The sequence below is a fragment of the Dipodomys merriami genome, unplaced genomic scaffold (assembly GCF_024711535.1).
Source record: "Dipodomys merriami isolate MVZ:Mamm:240054 unplaced genomic scaffold, mDipMer1.0.p SCAF_89, whole genome shotgun sequence".
NCBI lineage: Eukaryota > Metazoa > Chordata > Mammalia > Rodentia > Heteromyidae > Dipodomys > Dipodomys merriami.
In genome coordinates this window covers 3,655,289-3,681,811 of record NW_027206501.1, presented here as the reverse complement: position 1 = coordinate 3,681,811, position 26,523 = coordinate 3,655,289, and the positions used below count along the sequence as shown (strand labels likewise).

At 44.7% G+C, this 26,523-nt stretch overlaps 2 protein-coding genes across 2 annotated transcripts in view; one reads left to right on the top strand and one right to left on the bottom strand.

The window, feature by feature from the left end:
• The window catches only part of LOC138820461 (regulating synaptic membrane exocytosis protein 1-like), a 294,074-nt gene that overhangs the window by 239,679 nt on the left and 27,872 nt on the right, over positions 1–26,523 (top strand). The window lies entirely within an intron of this gene.
• Positions 5,577–17,746, bottom strand: Dppa5 (developmental pluripotency associated 5). The gene is given in 4 exon segments (XM_070012155.1): positions 5,577–5,626; positions 6,456–6,635; positions 17,315–17,381; positions 17,639–17,746. Coding segments are annotated over 4 exon segments (405 nt in total).

Here is a 26,523-nt window from a genome sequence, read left to right as displayed (position 1 = left end):
CTTGAGCTAGAGAAACTTTGAAGCCAGCCCCAGGAAAAGTGTCTTATCTCCAATCTGATTAACGATCAAAACGCCAGAAGTGGAGCTGTAGCTCAACTTGTAGAGCACTAGCCTTGAGCTAGAGAACTTTGAACACCTGACTTTAAGCCCCAATACACATAACATGCATACATGCACAGAAACAGACACACATACATAGAGACACACACACACACATATAGTCCAGGTTTTTCCATCCAGGAGTACCAGCTCTGCTTTCTAAAAGAGCCAGTAGTTATATTCCATGTGCATTTCCATCTAAATTTTTCTCAGGCTAATCTGGTTTCTAACAATCTGTCTTTAATCAAACTGCTCCTACTAAAGCTAGCTGGGAGGTCTATGGTACACAAACCAGGGAGCAATTTTTTTGCCCTCATCTAACTTGACTGGGCATCCAGTCAATTTACTCTGGATTAGTAGACATGAAGAAGGATCTGTACCAGGGGCCTTGGCAATTGCTGAAGGAAACATTCAGATTCATCCAAAACTTGTCATTGCCAGTACTGGGACTCAAACTTAGGGCCTGATGCTCTACTTGGTTTTTCACTCAGAAAAACCAATCAGAGATTGGAGATAAGACATTTTTTCTGGGGCTGGCATTCACTCTTGATGTACACCCCCCCATACTCTCCCCTGACACTTTTGGCTTTTTGCCAGATAAGCATTGCAATCCTCAGATCTCAGCTTCCTGAGTAGTTAGGATTATCGGTGTAAGCCCAGTCAAAACAATTATTGAAAGTAGTTTTTTTCTTTGTCATCAATGTAGAAAGAATATTGTTGGACACAAAACCAGCAAAAACTAGATATTAAAAAACACTGAACCATGGGCTGGGAAAGTGGTTCAGTGGTAGAGCGTTTGCCTTGCATGCATGAGGCCCTGGGTTTGATTCCCCAGCACCACATAAGCAAAAAGAAAAAGAGCCAGAAGTGGCGCTGTGGCTCAAGTGGTAGAATGCTAGCCTTGAGCTGAAGAGCTGAGGGACAGCGCCCAGGCCCAGAGTTCAGGCCCCATGACCGGACCCAAAAACAAAACAAAACAAAACACTGAACCTTCGATTAAAGCTGGAAATTACTTTATCTTAAACCATGACAACAGGAAGAACATTTGCCTCTCTCCTTTCCCCTCATCCCTACATTTCATGGCACAAACACAATTTGAGTCTTGGTCTTCATCTCCAGCCAGTAGTCCTTCCTGTTCCTTTCCAGAAGGACACCAATTGGACGATAGGTCCGGACTGTTCTCAGCCTTAAATGAAGTACTTGGGGGCAGGTTGGGGGGGGGAGGAGTGGAAAGGGGGAGGATGGACTCTGAAGTACTGCGGGCAGCAAGGTAGAGGATGGATAAGGTAGGAGACACAGGGTTCACAACACTGAGGATTGGGGTCCTCCAGGCCTGGACTGGACTGATGCAGTTTAGGATTTCAGGCCTGTTCAGGGGACACTGGATTAAAGCCCTCCACCAGGAGAGGTGAGAGGTGTCACAGTAGGTAGTGGTGACCAGGAAAGTGTATCTGGCAGCACCTCAGGAATACAGAAGTGGCTGACTTGCTCACCAAACAATAGTAAGATCCACAACTCCACACACACAACCTGGGGCTACTTAAATTTGCCCCACTTTTTTTGGGGGGGGGGTTGGGTTGTGGGGCTTGAACTCTGGGCCTGGGTGCTGTCTCTCAGCTCTTCAGCTCAAGGCTAGCGCTCTACCACTTGAGCCACAGCACCACTTCGGCTTTTTTTTCTTTTTGCTTATGTGGTGCTAGGGACGAACCCAGGACCTCAAGCATGCAAGGCAAGTGCTCTAGACCACTGAGCCACCTTCCTAGCCCCAAATTTGCCCCATTTTTGAGGGGAGCCAGGGCCCCCTGCATAGATGGGGCACCCTGGGCAGGGTCTGCCCTGGCCAGAAGGGAAAAGATTCAGAGGGGCAAGCAGCCTTTTTTTGGTACGTTTTTTATTGTAAAAATGCTGTACAGAGGGGTTACAGTTACATGAGCAAGGTCATGAGTACATTTCCTATTGAGCATTGTTGCCTCCTCCTTCATTTTCCCCTACCATCCCTTCCCTCCCACCTCCACAACTACACCCCCCACCAAAGTTGTAAAGTTTTCAACATAATGTTTTGTACATTTCATTGTTACAATGGGTCAACCTCTATCGCTATTTAATGAAAGCATGACATTGCCCCATTTGTTAGGAAATGGAAAAGATTTGAAAAAAATTATACTAAGTGAAGTAAGCCAGGTCCAAACCAACATAGGTCCAATGGTTTCCCGTATTTGCAATAACTAATATGTGTATGAGACAAGCAGAAAAGGTCAAAAGCTATGTACATATGATCATATAACCTGGTGCTAACCGAAATGAACCCGAAGATAGGGACACAAATGTCTTTTCTTTCTTGCTATTGTTTCTATCGTATTTATAATGTACCATGTGATTTTTTGTTGTTGTTTCTTTGTATGTTCCTCCCCCACAGTAGAACCCCTGTTGTCACTATATTTGATGTCGGTGCCCTGCATCGTGTATATACACTTCTCTAATTCAGGGAGGGGAAGGGAAAAAGCAAGAGGCCTTTAAGCTAAACTGACCAGGCAGGCCTGGCCCACCCCTGTCCTCCTGCCTCAGGCACAGCCCTGGTGTCCCCAGGCATGACCTTATTTCTGGCAAGCCCCACCTCACCCCTCCCACCAAGTCAGCTGGCCCTCCCTCATCCCAGGCATGCCCCGCCCACCCCTAGGCATTGCCCCAAGTGCATAAGCCTTCTATCTCCACCAGCACTGGAATCATCTCCACAGGAATTCTCAGATGCCAGATTCCACAGTAGCTAGGATTAGATCATAAACGTGAGCCACTAGTACCTGGCTCATCATGGTACTTACTACAGCAATTTATGGTCTTTTTCCTCGGGAAAGTAAATAACCTCTTCAAAGAAACTATTTGTGTGAGGCTGAATTTTCTTCCCATACTCCATGTAAAACATTGAATTCATTGTGTATATATACCACATTTTCTTGATCCATTCATCTACTGAGGGGCATATGGGTTGGTTTCATATCTTAGCTATGGTAAATAATGCTGCAATAAACATAGTTGTGCTGGTAGCTTTAGTGTGGTCTTGTTTGTAAACATTTCGGTAAATGCCCAAAAGTGGGATTGCTGGGTCATAGGGGAGCTCTATGTGAAGTCTTTTGAGGAACCTCCATACTGCTTTCCAAAGTGGTTGAACAAGTTTACATTCCCAACAATGAAGTAAGGTTCCCATCTGTCCACATCCCCTCCAGCATCTGTTATTGTTAGAGTTCTTGATTTTTGCCATTCTAACTGGGGTGAGGTGGTATCTCAATGTTGTTTTGATTTGCATTTCTTTTATGGCTAGGGATGTTGAGCATTTCTTCATGTGTTTATTGGCCATCCTTCTTTCTTCAGAGAAGTTTCTCTTTAAGTCTTTAGCCCACTTATTTATTGGGCAGTTGTTTCTTTGAGGATTTGTTGTTGGGGGATTTAATTTTTTGAGTTCCAAGTATATTTTAGATATGAGACCCTTGTCCGTTGTATGGCTAGTGAAGATCTTCTCCCAATCCGTGGGCTTTCTATTAATCTTGCTAGCCATGTCCTTTGCCATGCAGAAGCTCTGGAACTTCATGCAATCCCATTTGTCCAACCTTTCTTTGATTTGTTGTGTTTCCGGGTCTCTATTCAGAAAATTTCAGCCTGAGCCAAGGAGACCTAGGGTTTCTCCTATTCCATCCTGTAATGTTTTCAGAGTGTCTGCTTAGAGTTCAAGGTCTTTGATCCATTTGGAGTTGATTCTGGTGCAGGGTGATATATAAGGATCTAGCTTAATTTTCTACAAGTAGTTAACCAATTTGGCTAGCACCATTTACTGAAGAGGCTGTCTTTCTTCCATTCTATTTTTTAGCTCCCTTATCAAAGATTAGATGGCTATAGGTCTGTAGGTTCATTTCTGGGTTTTCAATTCTATTCCATTGGTCCTGACGTCGGTTCTTATGCCAATACCAAGCTGTTTTTATTACTATGGCTTTATAGTAGAGTTTGAAATTTGGTATTGATATTCCTCCAGCAGTGTTCTTTCCATTGAGGAGCGTTTTTGCTATTCGGGGTCTTTTATTGTCTATGCCTCCATCAGAAAGAATGACATTGCCCCATTTGTTAGGAAATGGAAAAACTTGGAAAAAATTATATTAAGTGAAGTAAGCCAGGCCCAGAGAAACATAGGTCCCGTGGTTTCCCTTATTTGCAATATCTAGTATATGTATGAGTCAAGCGGAAAAGGTCAGATAATGTGATGTTAGGAAAATGAACCCTTAGATATGTATTTTAACGTTTTTTTCTTTCATACATGTGTTTCTAACGCATTTACAAGATTATTTCTTTGTTGCTTTGTATGTCCCTCCCCCACAGTATAACCCTTGCTTTCACTATATTTGATGTCAGTATAACTTGTGGAGGAGATGGGGAAAAACAAGTCATTTAAGGATACAGGTGGACCTGTTGCAACAATGAGAAGTACAAGTTGTCATGTCGAAAACGAGCTTTGCAACGTAGGTGCGGGGTGGGGGGGGTGAAGGGGGGGAGGATTGGAGGGAAGCGGGGAGGCTGGGAAGGGATGTGAAGGGTAAACAAAGGAGGAGGCTGCAATGCTTGGTAAGAAATGTATGCATTATCCTGCCCATGTAATTGTAACCCCTCTGTACAATATGTTCACAAATAAAATAAAATTAAAAAAAAACAAACAAAAAAACATTGAATTCAGATAAAGATCTGTAGGCTGTCTTCCTATTAACAATTTTTAAACAAGCCAGGCTCTGTAATCCCACCTACTCAGGACTAAGAGATCTGAGGATTAGAGTTTTGAAGCCAGCCCTAGTGGGAAAGGCAGCTGTGAGAGTCTTATCTCCAATTTAACCAGCCCCAGTCTGGAAGCTGAGCTGTGGCTCAAAGTAGTAGAGCACTAGCCTTGAGCAAAAAAGCTTAGGGACAGCACCCAGGCCCTGAGTTCAAGCCCCATGACTGACAACACCAAGTAAAACAAGGCTGGAAGCACTGGGGCTCAGATCTCTTGGGTAGTTCAAGCTACAATAATGTAAAAAAAAAGGAGAGAGAGAGAGAGATTGAGAGAGAGAGAGAAATTCACAAGATTATAAAGCTACTACACTGGGAATGGTGATTAGCTTTCTTGTATCAGGATGATTTTAGGGTCGGTTCCAATGAATTCTATGTCAGTATCACACCTTCCTCCACACTGGGAATTTGGGTTCAGGATTCAACAACTAAGCCCTTTGACCCTAGCCTAGAGACCTGAAAACGTCTTTCCAGTTTAGAGGGTTTCAATGAAGGCTTAAGTCCACAACTCCTCAGATCATCAGCATTGCTCTAGGTCCAATCCCACACACCATCTACAATCTACCACAAAGCTAAGGAAATATTTATATAGTTAAAGTTTTATTCTTGATACCTTGGAACAAAGATATTCAGATCAAGACTGGAAGCAGGACTCAATCCCATTCAGTTTGCATTCAGCCATCTAATTCCAGGGAATTCATGGCAGCCTCAAGCTGGGAGACTCCTGCATCATAAACACCAAACAGCAGATTAAGTATAGAGGATTGGGTAAGAGAACTCAGGTGATCCCTCCCCCAACCTCTTTAGGGTCCTTTGTGGATTTCTGAACCAAGGGTTCTGGGTCTGGAACTTCAGGATTACAGGCCCACTTCCAATAGTCCCCAAGAAGCCTGGGGGAGTAGGGAGGAGCTGAGAATTCACATTACCCTGGCCTGAGATTAGGCCCTAGACTCTAAGGGACTCTCTAGAAGCTGGCCGGACACTAAAGGCCCTGTGGTCACCTAAGGCTCCTTGGTGGTGATGGTGGATGACCTTGTGTTAGAGTAAATTAGACTTTGCCAGAAAACCACACGACATCCAGGTACAAAGAACAAAGAGACATTCCCCAGCAAAGGGACCAGCAAGACCCCTTCTCATAGGAGAGCAGTGTTGGCTATTGTCTGTGGTGACCTATATAAGGTTGATGAGGGAGGAGGAGGCAGAGACTCTGGAATGGACCAGAGGCTTCATCATGGCAGGCTAAGATTTATGGCTGCTGCCCAAGTAGTAGATAAGGGGTCTTGCAGCTGTCCAGACCTAAAGTTCAATCTAAGTGGCTCTTATATGGTTGTAGCTGCCTCCAAAGGAGTGTCATCTCAAGGTAAGCCAGGGGAGGCTAATTATTTACTTCTTTTACTGTGTGGGCCTAGTGTTGCCTAGGAAATGAGCATGCTCAGCTATGAGAGAGGAGGCCACTGGGCCAACACCTTGTGTAGACACAAATGCTAGTGTGGAAGAGGAATCCCACCCCAGGCCAGCCGAGGTAAACACCACCCCGCGCCTCAGGGTCTCACCTCACTTCTGCCGCAGCCGATGCCTCTCAAGCATGCTCTCTAGCATCCACTTGGTATGATCCCTGTGCACACAGAAGCCCTGAATCACCACCTCGGTGAGGCCAGAAGATTCCAGAGTCTTCAGCTCAAGCTTGACCTGGCACACTTTCTAGATGTGCGGGATCCGAGATCCCTGTGGACCTGGGGGGCAAAGGCAGTGAGTGATCTGAGCCCCCATGACTGAGACCCCCGCCCCCCGCCCCAGGAGGAGGCAGCCCAAGCACTCACCAAAGACGCCATCCAGCAGGCAACTTCTGCACCTGGAAGGCTAGCGATCCGTTGTTGAAGTATTCCTCGAATTCTTGACTGTTTTGGTAAGGTCTACTTTCCCACGTCGATTCCATTTCGAATGCCTCAAAAATTTAGCTGAGCAAAGAAGACGCTAAGCCTAAAAGATGTGTGCAAAGCCCAGCGCCTGAGTCTTCCAGGGCCTCACCTGGGTCTCCATCTCACACTCCAAGTCCCGCCCTCGCCTGGTCCCGCCCAAGGCCCAACCAACAGTCTATTCTCCTGGGGCCCTACCCATTCCCACTGCACCTTTGAGAGCCAGCCCACATTTGCCCCGCCCCTGCCCTAGGCTAAATCTTGCACCTAACACTCAGGGGCTACCTCTAGGCATAGGGTAATCCTGTCTCAGCTTCTGGAGACTCCTGATTGACTAGAGTTTACACCTACATCCACCTGTTCCTTCTGCTCTAGAATTTTAGGGATTTGGGGGTAGGTGAGGAGCCCAATGCAGTGACTTGGCCTGAACCCCGGAAAGCAGGAACCCAAGGTAGAGAGTGCAAGAACCACCTAGAAGGTGCCTAAGGAATCCTGCCTCTCAAAACGTTGACCCCAGAGAGCTTTCATTAGGCTGACTGCCTCACCAACTTCTAGAAACTATAGTGATGGCTGCCATTAAAGAGGAAATAATCCAGATACTAGTGGCTCATGCCTATAATTCTAGCTACTCAGGAGGCGGAGATATGAGGATCATGGTTTGGAGACAGGCTGGGCAGGAAAGTCCTTGAGACTCAACTCTAATTAATCACAGAAAAAGCTGGAAGTGGCACTGTGGCTCAAGTGGTGGAGTGCAAACCTTGAACAAAAGAAGCTCAGGGACAGTGCCTATACCCAGAGTTCAAGCCCCAGGACTGGCCAAAAAAAAAAAAAAAAGGGAAATTGAGATTTAGAAATATGTTCTTAGCTGTTGGCGTATAATGGGGTCCTGTTGTTTTCCCATCATTTGCATTCCTCAAAATGATGATGGTGACAATGATGGCGATGATGATGATGAGTATTATTATTAATGTTGCTTGAAATGAGTATGAAGCGATGCAGTGGGTTCATTTGGTGAGGGCATGATTTCAATGTTTTATAGCTTTACAGAAAACGCTGGGTTTTCCTGTGCCCAGCAGGAAGGGCCACTCCCAGTCCAGAGAGTCCAGAGAGGTGCAGAAGGCCTACAAAATTATTTATACATGGCCCCACAGACATGTAATGCTTCTTGTTGCCTGCCCATATCACTCTTCCTGTACTGATTATTTTTGTGGCTGCAGAATGACATAATAAATATCAAATGGCTCTTGGCAGAAAAAAGTTTCCTTACCCTTATGACTGACCACATGTTAAGGCAGACCTCTTCATATTCAGTTAAAAAAAGAAAAGAAAAGAAAAACCTGGATTCTGCCAGGTGCCAGTGGCTTATTCCTGCAATCCTAACTAGTCAGGAGCCTGGGATCTGAGACTATTGCAATTAGAAGCCAGTTAAGTCAGGAAAGTGTGTGAGCTGCTTATGTCTGCTTATCCACCCAAAACCAAAGTGGAGCCGTGGCTCAAGTAGCAAAGCAGCAATCTTGAGAAGAAAAGGACAGCAGCCAGACCCTTAGTTCAAGTTCTAATACTGGCACAAAAAAGAAAGAGAAGAAAAAAGATGTTTTTGCAAGAATGTTTTGCAACTACTAGTGTGATCAGTTTAGGAAATGATCAACACCTAAAACTATCAGATGAAAATCATTAAAGACTGGGAACTTTAAAAGATCCAGAGCTGGAGATGTGGCTAATGTGGTACAGTGCCTGCCTAGCAAACTCTACCTTGAATTTAAATCTGACAAAAGTAAAAGAGGGGGGGCTGGGAAAGTGGCTCAGTGGTAGAGCGCTTGCCTTGCATGCTTGAGGCCCTGGGTTCGATTCCTCAGCACCACAAAAGAAAAAAGAAAAAAGCCGGAAGTGGCACTGTGGCTCAAGTGGTAGAGCTCTAGCCTTGAGCTGAAGAGCTGAGGAACAGCGCCCAGGCCCAGAGTTCAGGCCCACGACTGGACCAAAAAAAAAAAAAGTAAAAGAGGGGTAAAAGGGTCTGGAAGTTGTAACACATAGATTATGAGTTAGGGGGGGAAAGGAGTACTCTTCCAGGCAGCTGTGGCTCATGCCTGTAATCGCAGCTACTCAGGAGGCTGAGATTTGAGGATTGTTATTAGTTGTCTGTTTAGTCTATCAGTAAGTCAGAACTATCCAGACATTGGTAGCTCAGGCCTGATACCCTAGCTACTCAGAAAACTGACATCTGAGGACAGTGATTTGAACCTACCTGGGGGAAACAAATCCTAGAGACACTTGCCCCCAATTAACTACCAAAACCTGGAAGTAGAGGCATGGCTTAAGTGATAGAGCATTACTCTTGACTAGCTCAAGTAATGGAAGACCATTTCAGGACAAAGGAAGAAATTTTAGGAATAATATTGCAAATTTGTGGTTTATTAGTGTTCATAATTTTCTCGAGTGGGGATAGGTGTGGAGGTGCATGCCTGTAATTCTAGCATATAGGAAGCGAAGGCAGAAGGATTACCTGTTGGAGACAACCCTGGACAACATAGTGAGAAATGTCTCACAAATGTTTTTTTCTTTTTTTGGGGGGGGGGGTCCGGCTGTGGGGCCTGAACTCTGGGCCTGGGTGCTGTCCCTCAGCTCTTCAGCTCAAGGCTAGCGCTCTACCACTTGAGCCACAGTGCCACGTCCGGCTTTTTTCTTTTTGCTTATGTGGTGCTGAGGAATCAAACCCAGGGCCTTAGGCATGCAAGGCAAGCGCTCTACCACTGAGCCACCTTCCCAGCCCACAAATGTTTTTTTCTAAGGTGGCTCACGCCTGTAATCTGAGGACAGCAGTTCAAAGCCAGCCCAGGCAAGGAAAGTCCATGACACTGTCATCTCCATTTAACCACCAGAAAACCAGAAATGGTTCTGTGGCTCAAGTGGTCAAGTGCTAGCCTTGAGCAAAAGAAGCTCAAGGACAGTACCTAGGCCCAGAGATCAAGCCCAGGACTGGTAAAAAAAAAAAAAATATATATATATATATATATATATATATATATATATATATATATATTTCCACTGGTGCCAGCGTCTCACGCCTGTAATCCTAGCTACTCAGGAGGCTGACATCTGAGGATCAAGGTTCAAAGCCAGCCCGGGCAGAAAAGTCGGTGAGACTTATCTCCAATAAACCACTAGAAAACTGGAAGTGGCTTTATGGCTCAAGCAGTAGAGCGCTCACCTTGAGCTGAACAGGGTAGGGACAGCGCCCAGGCCCAGGCCCAGAGTTCAAGCCCCATGACAAAAAAAAAAAAATTCCTAGCAAAGAATAGGCATAATATGTAGAAAGTCTTATTCTCAAGAGAAAATTGCTTTCATATCTATGTCTATATATACATGTCTATATCTATATCTATATCTATTTATGACATATATTCTTGTGTGCTTGTATGTAGTTTGTATGTGTCAGGGCTGGAGCATGAACTTGAGGTGTGGGTGTTTTCCCTTACATTTTGGGGAGCCACTGGCACTGCCTGCTAAAGATCATATCTGAAATTTACACATAGTTTATAATACTCCCTTAAAATAAAAAAAAAACTATAAACAACCAAGTATTTTGATGTGTATGTCTGTAAACAACCTAGCATTTTGATATATAGGGATATAGAAAGAAAGCCATAATGCCAAATGCCAACACATTATTCCAGGGGGATAGACAAAACAATTTTGTGATTGTTCTGACATTAAGGGTTGAACTAAGGGACTCACACTCTTGCTTGGCTTTTATTTCTCAAAGCTGGTGCTCTACCACTTGAGCCACACCTCTATTGCCTAAAACAATTATTTTCCCAAGGCCTACACCTGGAAAAAAGTCTGTACCCTCAACTTTTCAGTAGTTTTCAATTACTTTGTTTGCACATGTTGATAGTGGGACATGATTAAAGACCTTTCACTCAACTTCTCCATTTCCAGCTTCTTGCTGGTGAATTAGAGATGAGCCTCATGGACTTTCCTGAACAGGATAGCTTCAACCTTTGGTCTTCAGATCTGTCTCAGTAGCTAGGACTATAGTTGTGAGCCACTAGCACCTGGCTAGTTTTGAATTTATTTCCTTTGTTCCCTCTTGGAGCTTGAACTCAGGGCCTGGGCATTGTCCTTAAACTTTCCCTCCCTCCCTCCCTCCCTCCCTCCCTCCCTCCCTCCTTCCCTCTCTCTCTCTCTCTCTCTCTCTCTCTCTCTCTCTCTCTCTCTCTCTCTCTTTCTTTCTTTTTCTTTCTTCTTTCTTCCTCTCTTTCCTCAAGGCTAGCGCTCTCTACCACTTGAGCCACACTGCTCCACTTCTGGTTTCAGCAGTTTATTGGCTTTGAGTTTCAGGCTTTCCTGCCCAGACTGGCTTCAAACCATGATGCCCAAATGTCAGCCTCCTGAATAACTTGGGTTACAGTTGTGATCAACTAATGCTTGGCAAACCACTCTGGCTTTTTACTGGTTAACTTGAGATAAGAGTCTGATAAACTTTCCTGCTCCTACTGGCTTCAAATGTGATCCTCAGATCTCAGGCTACTGAGTGGCTAAGCTTATAGGCCTGGCACCCAGTTCAAGTGTTAAGGTCCCTAGAGTACCTGAATCTCAAACATAGTCATACCCCTTCCCTAAGACTCCTGCATAGCACTTGGAGATAGGAAGAGTGGAACAGGGATATAAGATTTTCTCTAGGGTCTGGGCAGGTGGCTCAGTGGTAGAGCTCTTGCCTTGCATGCCTGAGGCACTGGGTTCGATTCCTCAGCACCACATAAGCAAAAAAGAAAAAAAGCCAGAAGTGGCTCTGTGGCTCAAGTGGTAGAGATCTAGCCTTGAGCTGAAGAGCTGAGGGACAGTGCCCAGGCCCAGAGTTCAGGACCCACCACCGCCCCCCCCCCCAAAAAAAAAATTCTCTAAAGCAAAATTGCCATGTTGGAGTCACCTTCAGACCAAATACCACAGTCAATTTTCTTCTGCATTACCTTTCTGTTTCTCAGTGCTTAATTGCTATCCTGTTACCTCTTTCTTGATTCTTGATGATTTTTCCCTTTCTATCCTCAGTGACTGTTCACATACACAAGACCACAGTGAAGATGATTCTAAAGTGCCATCTTACCTTGGATGTCAGTTTTGCCCTTTTTTTCGGTGTTGTATTTTGTGCCAGTTCTGGGGCTTAAGTCAGGGCCTGGGTTCTGTTCCTGTGCTTCTTAGTTGAAAGCTAGTACTCTACCACTTGAGCCACAGGTCTACTTCTGGCTTCTTATGGTTACATAGAGATTCTTAGATTTTTCTGTCTAGGCTGGTTTCCAGCAAAATCCTCAGATCCCAAACTCTTCAGTAGATAGAGTGTGACACTGATGCCAACAACAATCTTGCCTTTTTTTGGGGGGGTCCGGTTGTGGGGCCTGAACTCTGGGCCTGGGTGTTGTCTCTCAGCTCTTCAGCTCAAGGCTAGCGCTCTACCACTTGAGCCACAGCGCCACTTCTGGCTTTTTTCTTTTTGCTTATGTGGTACTGAGTAATCAAACCCAGGGCCTCAGGCATGCAAGGCAAGCCCTCTACCACTGAGCCACCTTCCCAGCCCACAATCTTGCCTTTTAGATGAGAGCTGGCTTCAAATGGAAATCTTCAGATCTCAGCCTCCCAAGTAGTTAGGATTACAGGCATGAGCCAATGGTACCTGGCTTCCTTTTTTTTTTAATGGCAGGACTATAAATTGACCACAGAACTTTGTCCTTTTCTGCCTACCATTTGAACTAGACCCTAGTCCTTACGTTTTTGTTTTGGACATAGGGTCTTGCTATCTTTGTAGCTAACTTTGCTGGGGCTGGCTTGGGCTGGCCTCAAACTCAAAATTCTCCATCCTATATTCCAACAGTAGCTGGGATTAAAACTGGTTAGAAATTTTTTCAGGATGAATAATATTTTATTTGTATATATACGACCTTGTGCTTATTCATTTAACCCTTGATGTATACTACTTTGTGTTGCTTCTTTGGGTAGTGTGTGTGTGTGTGTGTGTGTGTGTGTGTGTGTCTGTGTGTCTGTGTGTCTGTGTGTGTGTGTCTGTGTGTGTGTGTGTGTGTACTGAGGCTTACACTCAGATCCTCATGCTCTGACTTAGCTTTTTCCCTTGGACATTGTACTTCTGGCTTTTTGGTAGTTAATTGGAGATACAGGTTTCTGCCCTTATATCTGCCCTCACTGGTTTTGAGCCCTAATCCTAAAATCATTAGTCTTCTAACTAGCTAGGATTATAGGCATGAGCTGCTAGATCTGGCTTGATTTTACCTTTTGACTCTTGTGAATAATACTTGTATTAACACAGTAGTACTTTTTTTTTTGGGGGGGGGGTCAGTTGTGGGGCTTGAACTCTGGGCCTGGGCGCTGTCCCTGAGCTCTTCAGCTCAAGGCAAGCGCTCTACCTCTTGAGCCACAGCACCACTTCCAGTTTTCAGAGTGGTTTATTGGAAATAAGAGTCTCGTGGACTTTCCTGCTTGGGCTGGCTTTGAACCGCAATCCTCAGATCTCAGCCTCCTGAGTAGCTATGATTACAGGCGTGAGCCACCAGCTCCTAACACAAATATTCTTTTTACTCCCTGCTTTGAATTCTTTTTGATGTACATCCAGAAGTAGAACTGGTGAATCCTGTAATAGCAATTTAAAAAATATGTATAAGGAACCTCCAGAATATCTGACATACCAGTTATACTATTTTATGGGACCCCAGATCCTCACCAGAACTTGTTATCCTATTTTCTTCACATAGTTAGGAGGCTAGATCTGAGGATCATGCTCTGAAGCCAGCCAAGGCAAGAAAGTCCCTGAGATTCTTATCTCTAATTAACCAGAAAAAGCTGGAAGCAGAGCTGTGGTTCAGGTGGTAGAGTGTCAGTCTTGAGCAAGAAACCCAAGGGAGAATAGAAGGTCCTGATTTCAAGTCCCAGGAGTGGAACAACAACAAAAGAAGAATGGGTACCCTAACAGGTACTGTAGCTTTAATCACATTACCTGATTAAATGATGCTGAACAATGTATGTACTTCCTGACCATTTGGGTATTGTTGGGGAATATATGTATATGTATATATGTATATGTATATATGTATATATATATGTATGTATGTATGTATGTATGTATGTATCTATCTATCTATCTATCTATCTATCTATCTATCTATCTATATATAATGTGGTCAAGTCCTTTGTCATTTCCTTTTCTTTTTTCCAAGGATTGGGGATTATATTCAAGACATCATGTGTTCTTTACCACAAAACACTACTGTAGCCTCAGTAGCCTTTTGTGTGTGTGTGTGTGTGTGTGTGTGTGAGAGAGAGAGAGAGAGAGAGAGAGAGAGAGAGAGAGAGAGAGAGAGAGAGAGACAGACAGACAGACAGACAGACAGACAGACAGACAGACAGATAGACAGACAGACCTACAGAGATACAGAGGGAGACATAAAAAGATATACTGAAGATTCAGCCAAAGACTTCAAAGGACAGAGTACAAAAATAAGTAAATAAATAAAAGCTGAGAAGAAAAAGAGAGTGTGAGGGAAAGGCAGAGACAGAGACAGAGACAGAAATAGAGAAGAGCCACAGGGAATGAACATGAAAAAGCCTCCCTCTCTGTGATTTTTGCCCAGGTTGTCTGCAAATGTTTCTTCTCCCTGAATCCATTTTTCAAGGATTTGGTACCATAGCCACCAAACCTGTTTATTCCTTTTTTTTTTTTTCTTTAAATGCCAGTACCAAGGAATGAATGTAGGGCCTGGCATTGTCCTTTATTTAGCTTTTGTGATTAAGGTTGGTACTCTACCTACCATGATAGGAGTCTCATGCTTGTTTTCTGCCCAAGCTGGCTTTGAACCTTAATTCTCACATCACAGTATCTTTCTTGTCTTTCTATTTCTTTCTTTCTTTCTTTCTTTCTTTCTTTCTTTCTTTCTTTCTTTCTTTCTTTCTTTCTTTCTTTCTTTCTTTCTTTCCTTCCTTCCTTCCTTCCCTCCTTCCTCCCTTCCTCCTTCCCTCCCTTCTTTCCTTCCTTCCTTCCTTCCTTTTTTTATTTATTTTTTGGTTGTGGGGCTTGAACTCTGGGCCTGGGCACTGTCCCTCAGCTCTTCAGCTCAAGGCAAGTGCTCTACCACTTGAGCCACAGTGCCACTTCCGGTTTTCTGAGTGGTTTATTGGAGATAAGAGTCTCACAGGCTTTTCCTGCCCAGCCTGGCTTTGAACCATGATCCTCAGATCTCAGCCTCCTGAATAGCAAGGATTACAGGCATGAGCCATCAGTGCCCAGCTTCTGTTTCTTGAATAGTTCGCTTTTTCTTCATTTGACAGTACTAGGATTCGAACTTAGGGTCTTCTCCTTGCTAGAAAGAAACTGCTTCTGAGCCATGCCTTCTGCCATACCTTTCTTTTAAAAACCAAATTATGGGGCTGGGAAGGTGGCTCAGTGGTAGAGTGCTTGCCTCACATGCATGAGGCCCTGGGTTCGATTCCACAGCACCACATAAGCAGAAAAAGCCAGAAGTGGCGCTGTGGCTCAAGTGGTAGAGCGCTAGCCTTAAGGTGAAGAGCTCAGGGACAGCGCCCAGGCCCAGAGCTCAGGCCCCCTGACTGGCAAAAAAAATTTAAAAAAAAATAAAAAAATAAAAGCCAAATTGTGGAGAGGCCAAAATATAAGAAATACAAAATATGACAAACAGCAAAGCAGGTTACTCTTCTTTGTTGTTTTCTGTGTGCTGGCCCTGGGGCTTGAACTCAGGGTCTACATGCCATCCTCACCTTTTTTGCTCAAGGCTAGATCTCTAGTACTTGAGCTGTAGCTCCAGTTTTGGCCTTTTGTGGTTAATTGGAGATAAGAGTCTCACGAACTTTTCTGTCAGGCTGGCATCAAACTGGGATCCTCAGATCTCAGCCTCCAGAGTAGCTAGGATTAAACTTTCAAAGCATTGTTAATTCATCAGTGAGTATCTTTTGGGGTTCTCTACTCAGTTAGTTAATCAGCATACTGTGGAATAAGTTGTCAAAACTTTTCATGGGGTTTCTCTAGAATTTATTCCATAGAATTTATCTGAGTTGTACTCGGGTCCAGCTTCAAGTTTTGTGATTTTTAGAAGTAAGAATCTTCAGCTATATTCTCCATTTTAAATAATATTATTTCAGAAATTGTTAACTCCCTCCTGTAATCTCACCTTGTGCCATTTCTTGATCTTATCTCTTGATCTTCCTTTGTGATTCTCCAACCAGCTGAGTTTACATTGCCTCAGGACTGTGCCTTATCTGGAATGTTCTTCCAAGTCCTGAACCTGGCTGACTCTGACCTGGCAATAATGTATGCCAGGCTTTAGTCTTGCTTTGATCTGACTCCCCCTTACTTACTCTCCCTCCTTATTGAAATGGAAATGTTTGCCATGGTGTTATATATGGCAAGTACACATTTTTTTTAAATCAGGGGTTAAAATCTAAAAGTTTGCCTTCAGTCTCAGTAAAAACTATGACTCGGAGTCCTGAGCAATAGTTGTAACTGTGATGACTCTTGAAGTTGGATGGAGTGTATTTTACATAGTGAGATGGGCCTGAGCCTTTGGAAGACAAGGCTGGATGTTAAAGTCTCCTGATATATGCAAAGATCAGTTCTGTTCAAGAAGAATCCAAGACAGCAGGGTGCTGGGAAAGTACTTTCAGCACCTTCACTTTTATGAGAAGGGTTGTGAAAAACATGTTTATGAAGAATTATCTGCTTGGTTTTGGTAGAAAATGGAAAAGCAGGCCTTGGGAAGTGCCCCAGGCACTGACTTTCCCCAGATGGAGTGGAGGCCTTCACTTTTCCAGGCTTTCTCAGGAGGCCTTTGAGCTCACCTCCACTCTGCATAGGCTTCTGTGGAGGACAGGAGTGGTACCAGATGCCTGCTTCACTGCAGTTCCACATAAAGCAATCTGAACCTCCCTCTTTCACTGGAGAGTCCATTGTGCCCGGGGCCCAGACCCAAAGCAGTGTGAAATTCCTGCCTGTGTCCGCCTGTGTCCCTCCTGCAGATGTTGGAGTGCCCACCTGGCCAGTTCCTCATACCATGACACCAGGATCCATGGAGAACTGGCCTATCACATTCTACTCCTCAATTGCACCAGACATGTAAGAGTGTCCTAGTGACTTTGAACCATACAGGAAGGCATTAAAAGTGGTCCCTCGCCTACCGTGGGAGTTGTATTCCAGAGACCACTGCCATAAGTGAAAATCCGCAAAGTAGTAGTGTTGTATTTATTTTATTATTTAGATATATATTTAAGGCTTTATAAACCCTTTCCATTCTCCTATAAACCTTTCCCATTCTCTTATTAACATTTCCCACACTCTTATAAACACTTCATGTGTTCTTAAACACTTTCTACACTCTTAAACCTATGTAACTTTAACAATATAAAAAATTCTATATGGGTCTTCACTAGTGAAGTATACTACAATTTGAATGCTGAAGATCATGAATTATGTAGCTGTGCAATACTGATGCTGATGAAGGTAATGACGATGAGATGAATGTACTGCACAGCCAAGAAGAGCATTAAGTGCTTCTGAAGGTATCAGCAGGAGGTAATAGTATTCACCCTGGGCTGTACCTTCTGTTTCTGCTAAACATATAGTTGTAACAGATCTCTTCATTCAAGTGATGAACATAGTTATGGGGAGTGCTGGGGCTGCTTTTTCTTCTGAGTGAGAAGGTTTTTATAAACTGGCATAGCACTCTCGACTTTATTTAGTAAGTGCAATGAGCAAAACACCTGGGGTCCCATTCTTTAGCTACTTGCTCAAGTTCTTTGATCATTCTGACCTTGGTTGCAAGACAATGGAGTGTTAGGACAAGCTGCTCCTCTTCTTGACCCCATAGTTCATCATGTTCCTCATCCTCTTCTTCACTTGCTGACTTTATCTCATCCATGTTAAAAACATGTTCAGCTTATAGCCCCCTTCCTCAATGATGGATTTGAACAGGATGTTCACCTACACCTTAGCTCTGGCTTTATCTGCACAGGCAGCTTCTCTATTGAGTCCAAAGCATCTTTAAATTTTGTCAAACCAGCCCTTGCTGGCACTGAATGGGGTTGGTCTGGTGGGAGACGCACTCAAAGGTCCTGCTTCTGTGTCACCATCCTCATTTTCATCCTTGTCACCATCATGAATGTCTGTGCTTTCCACAAAACTATCGTAACGTTTCTTGGCCTTCATATGGATTGTGTTGGTATCCAGTGAGACGACCTTCTTCCAGCAGTCATTTCGCCATAGGGCCACTGCAGACTTGATCGTCACAATGGCCTTATTGCAGGAAGTGACCACCCTCTTTGTGAAATTGTTAAAAGTCATCATTGCTGTAGACCTAATACTCTTTGCATCTTTCATTCTGTAGCGAACAGTAGATTCGTTGAGCCCATAATAGTGGCTATAGCCACATTGCTTTTGTCTTCCTTTAACATGTCAAGAAGTTCCACCTTTTCTCTGATGGTAACTTTGGGTTCACTGCCAGAAGCCTTAGAAGGCTCAGAATATTTGGGTGGCATAGTAATGCTTGAAATAAATTCAAACTTTTCTGAAAATTTCACAAAAACACAACACAGCATAGCAACACTACATGCAGTGATCAGATGTCTGTGTGAAGTGGAATGTATGGGTACAATGTGGGGCCTATGCTGCAATTACTGAGCCAATCAATGCCCAGGATTACAGAACACAGTGCTGTGGTTGGTCACCTTCCATTCCATTAGCCAATAGTGTGCTCTGTACAATCTCACATGTACAGAGCACACTATTGGCTAATGCATGCATAAGCAATAGTGGCATACTGTATTTCCATGTGTACAGTACAGTATTCACCCACTCATGAACTACATACTCTATTTCAATTTAATATTATTTTAATATGCTTGAATTAACATTTTAGATATTTTATATTGTTTTAAATTGTTTGGGCAAAATAATTAAAATAATAAATATTATATAAATACTTATATACCATAAAATTCCATGAAATACTTCCCATGAAAACTTTGTGATACAGAATTAGATATGTATTTTTTAAAACCCGAGATACAGTGAAACTGCATTAAGTGAGCCGCAATATAGCAAGGACAATATTCTGACTTTATGACAATCCGTCAAGCTGATTCCTCCTGGCTACAATTTTGTTCCATTTTACCCAGGTCTGTCATATGCCTTCTCCTCTCCCCTACCACTACCAGTGTATAGTGTCCACTCTGGGGAAATAATCATGCAACTCTCTCTAATGCTAATGGACTTGGTCCATATTGCAAATGAGTAGGATCCAGGAGGATCTTTCTCTCAGAGGTGTTAGTCATGTTAAGTCACATAATGTAATCACCTGATCCTGTGTAGACACATCTAAACGTTACATGATGAACTTTAATGGATACAGTGATGTTAATAAAAACTTAATATCAAATAAATATAAAACACAATTAAATTAAAAAGAAACAATGAATAAAACAATACTAGTCACTCTCTTCCACGTCAGGCTCTTGTAACCAGTAGGTGCTGTGGTCCCATCATTCCTCTGAACACACATCTGGGAGGATTTCCTACTCCCTATCTACTAATGACTGCATTTTATACAGGAAGAGCAGAAGATAGCACTGGGATCAGGCTGGGACCTGTGCTGGGGGAGCTGTCCTTGTCTCAGGGAGCAGAAAGGAATAGCAGGCCTGGTGGCTCTTCTGCAGACTCTGCCCTGGTTGTCATCCTCTGAGAGCTGAAGCTCAGGGAACAAGAAGGTAAAGGAATCAAAGCCAGACATACTGGCTTTCCTTCTTAGGAGGAGTTATAAGATGGATGAATCTGTGAGAGATAGGAAGAATACAACCAAAAGATACACAGGCATTGCTTAAATACTATAGAAACACTCTGGTTTGTATCGGGTTAAAATACGAGATGCATGGCCATTGCCTATTTGAATTTTCTGTTCGGCAAAGATTCTCACTCTGACCTACATGGTGAGCAATGTCAGATCTAACACTCAGGGTTTATGGGTGTCTGGTGATTGATGACTGTCTCAGAAGAATAACTTGGTGAGCAGTGATCAGCTTGGTGGAAGCAAAAAGCTCTGTGATGTGTTCAAGCAGGGGCCTCACCCTGGGCTCCATGGTTAGTAACTGAAGGATGAGGCTTTGTACTTCTGCAGAGGTGAGGTAGATGCTGCACCTGAATTTCAAACCTGCTTTTCACATTCACATTCACTTATGTAAAAGTGCCAGTTTATATATATTTGTTCAGTTGTGGGGCTTGAACTCTGGACCTGGGCACTGTCCCTCAGCTCTTCAGCTCAAGGCTAGTGAAAGGTTAAAGTTTGAGGCAGTGGCCACCACTTGTTGATTGTTTCTGTCTAGCAAAGCAACATGTGGTGGTAATCAAAACATCTGGTTGATTGTGTGCCTATATAAGACCTGCAAATCCTTAGCTCAGGGCTCTCCTCCTGGGCTCTGCTGTGTCAGAGTGTAGGACGAGGCCCGAGCTGCAGCCTGATTAAATAAAACAGCTGAAGAGTCTAACTCTCGGTGGTCTTCTTGCGGGGGGGGGGGGGGTCCTGCAACCTTGGCATTACAGCTAGTACTCTACCACTTGAGCCATAGTGCCACTTCCAGTTTTCTGAGTGGCTTATTGGAGATAAGAGTCACACAGACTTTCCTGTCTGGGCTAGCTTTGAACAGTGATCCTCAGATCTCAGCCTCCTGAGTAACTAGGATTATAAGCATGAGCCACCAATGCCTAGCTCCAGTTTAGAATATTAAGTCTCTCAATCCATGAACATGGTATGTCTTCACATATTTTTGCATTTTCCCTAATTTCATTTAGAAATTTTTGGTAATTTTTATTGAATGTTATACCTATTGTTTAAATTTATTCTAAAGAATATTTGAGTTGCTGATATTCAAGTAGAGTGTTCTGAATTTCATTGTGAGATAGTCTCTTGCTAGCATATGACCACAGATAAGTACTTTTGCTTGTAACATTACTAGGGTTATTAGGATTTCTAGAATTTCATAGGATTCCTAGAAATATCTGTACATAATTCTAGGTAACCTGTGACCTATGAGTATAGAACTTATCTTTCATTTGTGCATGGAGGCCCCCAATTTCTTGAATCTCTTGCCCAATTCATCATATTGCCAGCCTACCACTGCCAGGGGTAGCGGTTTAGCTTTGGGATGTGTCCATGATCTGCTGGGAAGTATGTCTTTACTCTGATGAGGCTGGCATGGCCCTCGCCTGGACCCATCAGCCCTGGGTTCCCTCCATCAGAAATCAGACCTGAAACAGAACTGTAGAAACTTCAAATATTTTGAAGCATTAAAACAAAGCTAGTAGTATGATTTTTGATATTTTCCAAATATCCATCTTTGGTCTACATTATGCCCAATTTCCAAAGCCATCCTTTCCATCACCGTGTGATATCTGCTAGGGTCACCAGCCATGTGACACCTCTCCTCTCTGAAAATGTTTTTTGTTGCACCTTTGAGGGGGTCATTCTCTAGCACCACCATCCACGAAGGGTTCCCTTCTTCTTTAGGAGATGGGGTCACTGCAGGCAAGGCATAGATATGCCTGCTTTCTTGGCCTGTACCCCAGCCAGCCTGTGAACAATGGAGGTGTGTACTCATCCCTGATCCCCCGCAGTCCATCACACCAGCCTGCATCCCTCGACCTCATCCCAAAGGTGCCCAGGACTGTGCTCATGGCTCAGGTGAAGTGGGGAGGGAGAGGTGCAGTCATGGCAACCTTGAGTCAGTGGACAGACAGGGGCAACTCTCTTATTCATGATCCTTACCGGGGAGAGTGAGCCAGACCTCCAGAATGACAACCCAGGGCCAGCAGGGATTTCTATCTGCCAGAAGCCAGACCTGCAACACTGGGCAAATCAGGACTTTTGTGAGAGAAAACCTGGATTCTGTTGGGGCTCTGCCACTCACCATCTGTATTAGAATTTGCAGGCTTCAGGCTCAGTGAATATCATAGAGGAATGCACTCAAAACCTGGGACAAATGCCCACAGAGAAGAAATAGAGAGATCTTATATAATTGAATGGATTTGATGAGTAATACAAAAATTGAGCTAGAGCATGCCCAGAATATGTTTTAGAAAGATTAAAGAGTAGCCCTCAGGTGGATTTTCTTGACTTCTCCTAAGCACCTTCACCACAGCATGCCTGTTCCCTCAGATGTTCCTCTCCCTGCCATCTTCTCTCCTGATGGCTCACTTCTTCCCACACTCCTAGGAGCCTCCTAGCAGCCCACTACACTGTCTGCCTGGATCCCTGCTTGGCTGTTGCTATAGCTTGAATAAGCATGCGTACTGAAATCTTGTTCCCCAGCCCATGGTACTGTGGAAGGGTTTGGAACCTGTAAGAAGTACCAGGAAGGAGTGTTTGTTTTCATGACCTCCCTGCTCCACATGCCCAGCATGATGTTCTCTGTGACTGTAATCCATAGACCCATATCAACAGGAAAATCAAAGCTGAATTGAAACCTCCAATGTTGTCTGCGGAAAAAAAAGCTGTTTGTTTTGTACTGTTATTGGTGCTTGGATTATCATGGCTGCTTTGCTCACTTGAGCCACACTTCCAGTTCATGCCTTTTGTAAGCCATTGGAGAAAAGTCTCCTAGTTTTGTCTGCGTGGGCAGGCTTTTAGCCACAATCTTCAAATCTCAGCCTTTAAGTAGCTAAGATTATAAGTTGAAGCCATGGGCATCTGGCTTTATAGAGGGTATTCAGCAATCTGCATGCCTGGGAGGTGCAAGGGGATGCAGCGGTTAAAGATTTTAGGGCGTCCCAAACCTACAGAACCCATCCAGGTCCTCAACTCCTTCTGTGTTGACCCAGAGCGCCAATCCTACACAGGTGATTCACATAGATGGACAGTAGCCCCTCTTTGACCCAGGTCTCCACTCCAGCTTCTCTGTCCTATGGCTCAAACTTGTGTTAGTATCAGCTCATCACTCAGCCTTATCCTGGCCAGCCCCAGCCCTAACCTTTAAAATCTCCTTCCTTCTCTTAGTTTCTCTCTGTTACTATTTGGGTCCAGTCGGGGGCCTGAACTCTGGGCCTGGGCACTGTCCCTCAGCTCTTCATCTCAAGGCTAGCGCTCTATCACTTGAGCCACGGTGCCACTTCTGGCTTTTTTTTTCTGCTTATGTGGTGTTGAGGAATTGAACCCAGGGCCTCAAGCATGCAAGGCGAGCGCTCTACCACTGAGCCACCTTCCCAGCTCTCTCTGTTATTATTGATGAGTTAAAAAGAAATGTGTCCAGTGGGACTGAGGGCAAATCAAAAGTCAAAGAGATATTTTCCTTTTGAAGGAACTCTTTGAAGCAAATTGTTCATCAAGTTCCTGAAATCTAAGAGTTGCACTAGAGGCCGTGGCAAATGATTAATGGGAGCCAGGAAGCCCTCAGGAGACCACACCCTGATCTCTGTCCTGACTCCCTAAAGGGCCTGGCTCACAGGACATAAGGATGACATTGAAACTTGAGAGTAGAATGAGGACATATGGACAAGCTTAGTGTTGGTCCTTCAGAAAATAGTAAGCAGGCCGCGGTGGATATTGATATCATTTAAAACTAGCCACCTCAAAAGACTGGGAACCGAAGTTCAGATCAAAGCAGAATGAGCGGCCGCAGTGTGTGAGGGATAAATCCTGCCTACTCCTTGTCCTTGATAACCTGACTATTGTCAACTGCATGCTTCTGCAGAAGTAAAATTTGCCTTCCTGAGATTCCTGCATTTGCACCCCATTCTGGAGTGACAGCCCAAATCAAAAAATCCATTTCCAACAACTCAAAGTTCCCAGCACTTTGACAAAATGATAACTAGCTGTGCATTGCTGTATGATTAACAGAGATGCAATGAATTTTGCAAATGTCTAATTGGTGGCAAAAGCAGTTATAAGCTTTATCTACTGGTGTCAGTAAACACAGTAACACTCTTCAAGGGCTGAGTGGAGACTGGAGTGAATCTGCACAAAGCTGATGAGAAAGATGCTACAGGGAGGGGATAGATGGGAAGCAACATCTGTCTGGATCAACTAGCACATCTGGTTCTGATTTATGGGGCACTGGGGGAGGGGAGGCAGGTGGACAGGCCCTCCTTCTGGCAACTGTTTCCTTTGCTGTTCCACATCTCTTCTGTCCTTTTTAATTGAGCCTGAGCCATGTGGATAAAGACCCCAGTAAATAAAATACAGTCAATATTTGTAAGTCAGTCATATTTAGTAATAAGAATTTCTCTAGGATGGTAACAGATTGGAGAAGACACTGAATAAATATGACTATTTCTACCTACTACTCAGCCAAAACCTCAGGACAGTCCTCTAAAGGCCACATGGACAGGGTCGGGACCCAGGTTCTTGGCCGCACTGCTAGCCTCCCACCCACACTCCCAGCTGTACTTGGGCCATTAGGGCCTCCTTACAGTGTGAGGCAGGAAAGTGGGGCTGGCTATGGGCCTGGGTGACAGGCTGGCCAGGGAGGGCAATGAGCACTGTCCTCCTAAAACCTCAGTGCAGCACATGTACTTTACCTGAGAATCAGCTGCTGCTACCTCTGTCTTCCAACCACAGGAATCACAAACTTGGTCTCTGAACCTTCAGAAACTGTCTCAGTGCACACCTGACACTGCCTCTGCTCTGGACAAGCCACCACTGTGTCCCCTGTGATTCCCAGCAGCTTCCTATGGTCACCTGGCAGCTGATTTTACAGAGGCCCAAGTGATGGCCACTTCTGAAGTCCCTCAGCTCAGCCTCCAGAAACCCAAGGTGCAAGAGAAAGAGCTGGCCCCATGCACTCAGCCCCTCTCTGCCCCTCTCTCCTCGTTTGCACATAGCCTCAGGCTCAGGGGTGACAAGAGATCCACACAGTATTATATTTTTTTTGCCATCTTCCAACTTGGGTGTGCCTAGAGTTCCATTTCATAGATGAAGACCTGGGAACTTTTTACTACACATGTATTTCTGACCACAGAGTCCATGTCTTTTAACTATGGGGGGCCCTGCCTTAGATGCAACTGTACCCACACAAGGCTAGATCCATGGCCACTCCTCTGACCTTCACCTGCTCCCTGCACACCATGGCCTTCCCTCCCACCTCCTCCAGATAGTGATGAGAATCCTCCCCTCAAGACCATCTGCTCTGTGTGGAGCTTCTTTTATTTTATTATTTTTGCCAGTCGTGAGGCCTGAACTCTGGGCCTGAGTGCTATCCGTCAGCTCTTCAGCTCAAGGCTAGCGCTCTGCCACTTGAGCCACAGTGCCACTGGCTTTTTTTTTTTTTGCTTATGTGGTGCTGAGGAATCGAACCCAGGGCCTCATGCATGCAAGGCTACCACTGAACCACCTTCCCAGCCCTGTGTGGAGCTTCTTAGCAGATAGGAATCATGGTTCTACAAGAGGGTATTAGTGTCTTGAATTATGCAACTAAAATAAATAAACATTAAAGTTTCATTAAAATCAACAGCTAAATTTACATCCAGAAAAAAACTGCAGCAGATAACTTGCAAGCAGAGGGAGAGGACTTCTCTAAGTGCTTCAGCTGATGCTCTGGGGAGCTCAGGAGTTTCTGCGTCTCTACCTCCACACCCAGAGTTGTGCTCCCAGTCTTAACTTTGAAGCACACTGGGGTGTATCTGCTGGAGCTAAGGTGTCAGGTACCATGAACTGATCCAGGTCAGCTGCATTGTGTTGTGGCTTGTCATCTTCTGACACAGGAACAGCAGAGTCTGTCTCAGAGGCCATTGATGAGAAATCCTTCAGATGCAGATTGGCTGCCCCATGTTGTGGGTCTTCATTTTCTGCCTCAGGTGCAGGTTGCTCTTCCTCACTAGATGTGGGAGGAGGCACATCGAGAGCCACATCAACGGTGCCCTGTGCTGGTTCGGCACTGTCTGCCTCTGATGGAGAGGTGTCTTCATGTGCCCAGGCAGATGCACAACAAGACACAGAACTGCACTCCTGGGCTGTGGCTCCTCTGCTGCTGCTTCTCGAGGGGCTGGGTCTGTCTCCTCAGCTGTGCACACATTCACTGGGAGATCCACATGGGTACACAGCAGTGCTGGCTCTTCTGCAGCCACAGCTGGAGATGCAAGGATCTGATGTGAAGAGGACTCGGCCATCCTGGCCTCCAGGGCAGCTGGAGCACATGCTGATTCTTCAGCTGCTGCCTCAGCCCCACACAGCTTCATCTTCAGTGCAGTGGGCACAGCCTACTGGGCATCCACCACATTTGGCACTTAGGATTGGCTTGGAGGAGTCACAGTAGTGTCCCCATCTCTGCTGTCCTGGGCTGGGCTGCCAGGTGCCACCTGTTGGTCTCTCCTTATAAATTGCCAGAAGGTTCTTCTGGGCCTGGCTTGGGGCTGGAGGCTGGGTCAGGGGTTCATCCAGGGTGTGCAGGTGTCCACCAGGTGCTCTCTGCAGGATCTTCTGAAGTCTGAGCTAGTGAAACCTAGGTGCCCCTCAGTAGATGAATGGATCAAGATGTGGTATATATGCACAACAGAGTTCTGTTTTTTTTTTTTTTTTTTGGTCGATTGTGGGGCTGAACTCTGGGCCTGGGCTCTATCCCTCAGGTCTTCATCTCAAGGCTAGCGCTCTATCACTTGAGCCACAGCGCCACTTCTGGCTTTTTTCTTTTTGCTTATGTGGTGCTGAGGAATTGAACC